Below are 435 nucleotides of genomic sequence, written 5' to 3' on the forward strand. Positions count from 1 at the left end.
TCACACAGGTTGCATCACAACCAAAGAACTGGGTACAGTTATGCGTTCACTAGGACAGAACCCAACAGAGGCTGAGCTCCAAGACATGATCAACGAGGTTGATGCAGATGGAAACGGCACCATCGACTTTCCCGAGTTTCTGAACCTGATGGCTAAGAAGATGAAAGACACTGACTCAGAGGAAGAACTAAAAGAAGCATTCAGAGTTTTCGACAAGGACCAGAACGGTTTCATCTCCGCTGCTGAGCTACGCCATGTGATGACCAATCTTGGGGAGAAGCTAACTGATGAAGAAGTTGAAGAGATGATCCGTGAGGCTGATGTTGATGGAGATGGTCAGATTAACTATGAGGAGTTCGTCAAGATTATGATGGCTAAGTGATTTGATAAAAGGTGATGATGATGACCTTTTATATGCTTCTAGGAGTTTTAACC

General features: G+C 44.4%; 1 protein-coding gene across 1 annotated transcript; it reads left to right on the forward strand.

Moving 5' to 3' along the window:
- Positions 1-7: 7 nt before the first annotated feature.
- On the forward strand, positions 8-429 carry LOC104775071 (calmodulin-1-like). The gene has a single exon (XM_010499367.1). The coding sequence runs from the start codon at positions 41-43 to the stop codon at positions 380-382; it is 342 nt and encodes a 113-aa protein (XP_010497669.1). The 5' UTR covers positions 8-40; the 3' UTR covers positions 383-429.
- Positions 430-435: the final 6 nt, after the last annotated feature.

This window comes from Camelina sativa, unplaced genomic scaffold (assembly GCF_000633955.1).
Source record: "Camelina sativa cultivar DH55 unplaced genomic scaffold, Cs unpScaffold08380, whole genome shotgun sequence".
Lineage (NCBI taxonomy): Eukaryota > Viridiplantae > Streptophyta > Magnoliopsida > Brassicales > Brassicaceae > Camelina > Camelina sativa.

What these genes read in the sequence shown, in the direction of transcription:
- LOC104775071 (XM_010499367.1), top strand. Translation starts at nt 41, where the DNA reads ATGCGTTCACTAGGACAGAACCCAACAGAGGCTGAGCTCCAAGACATG.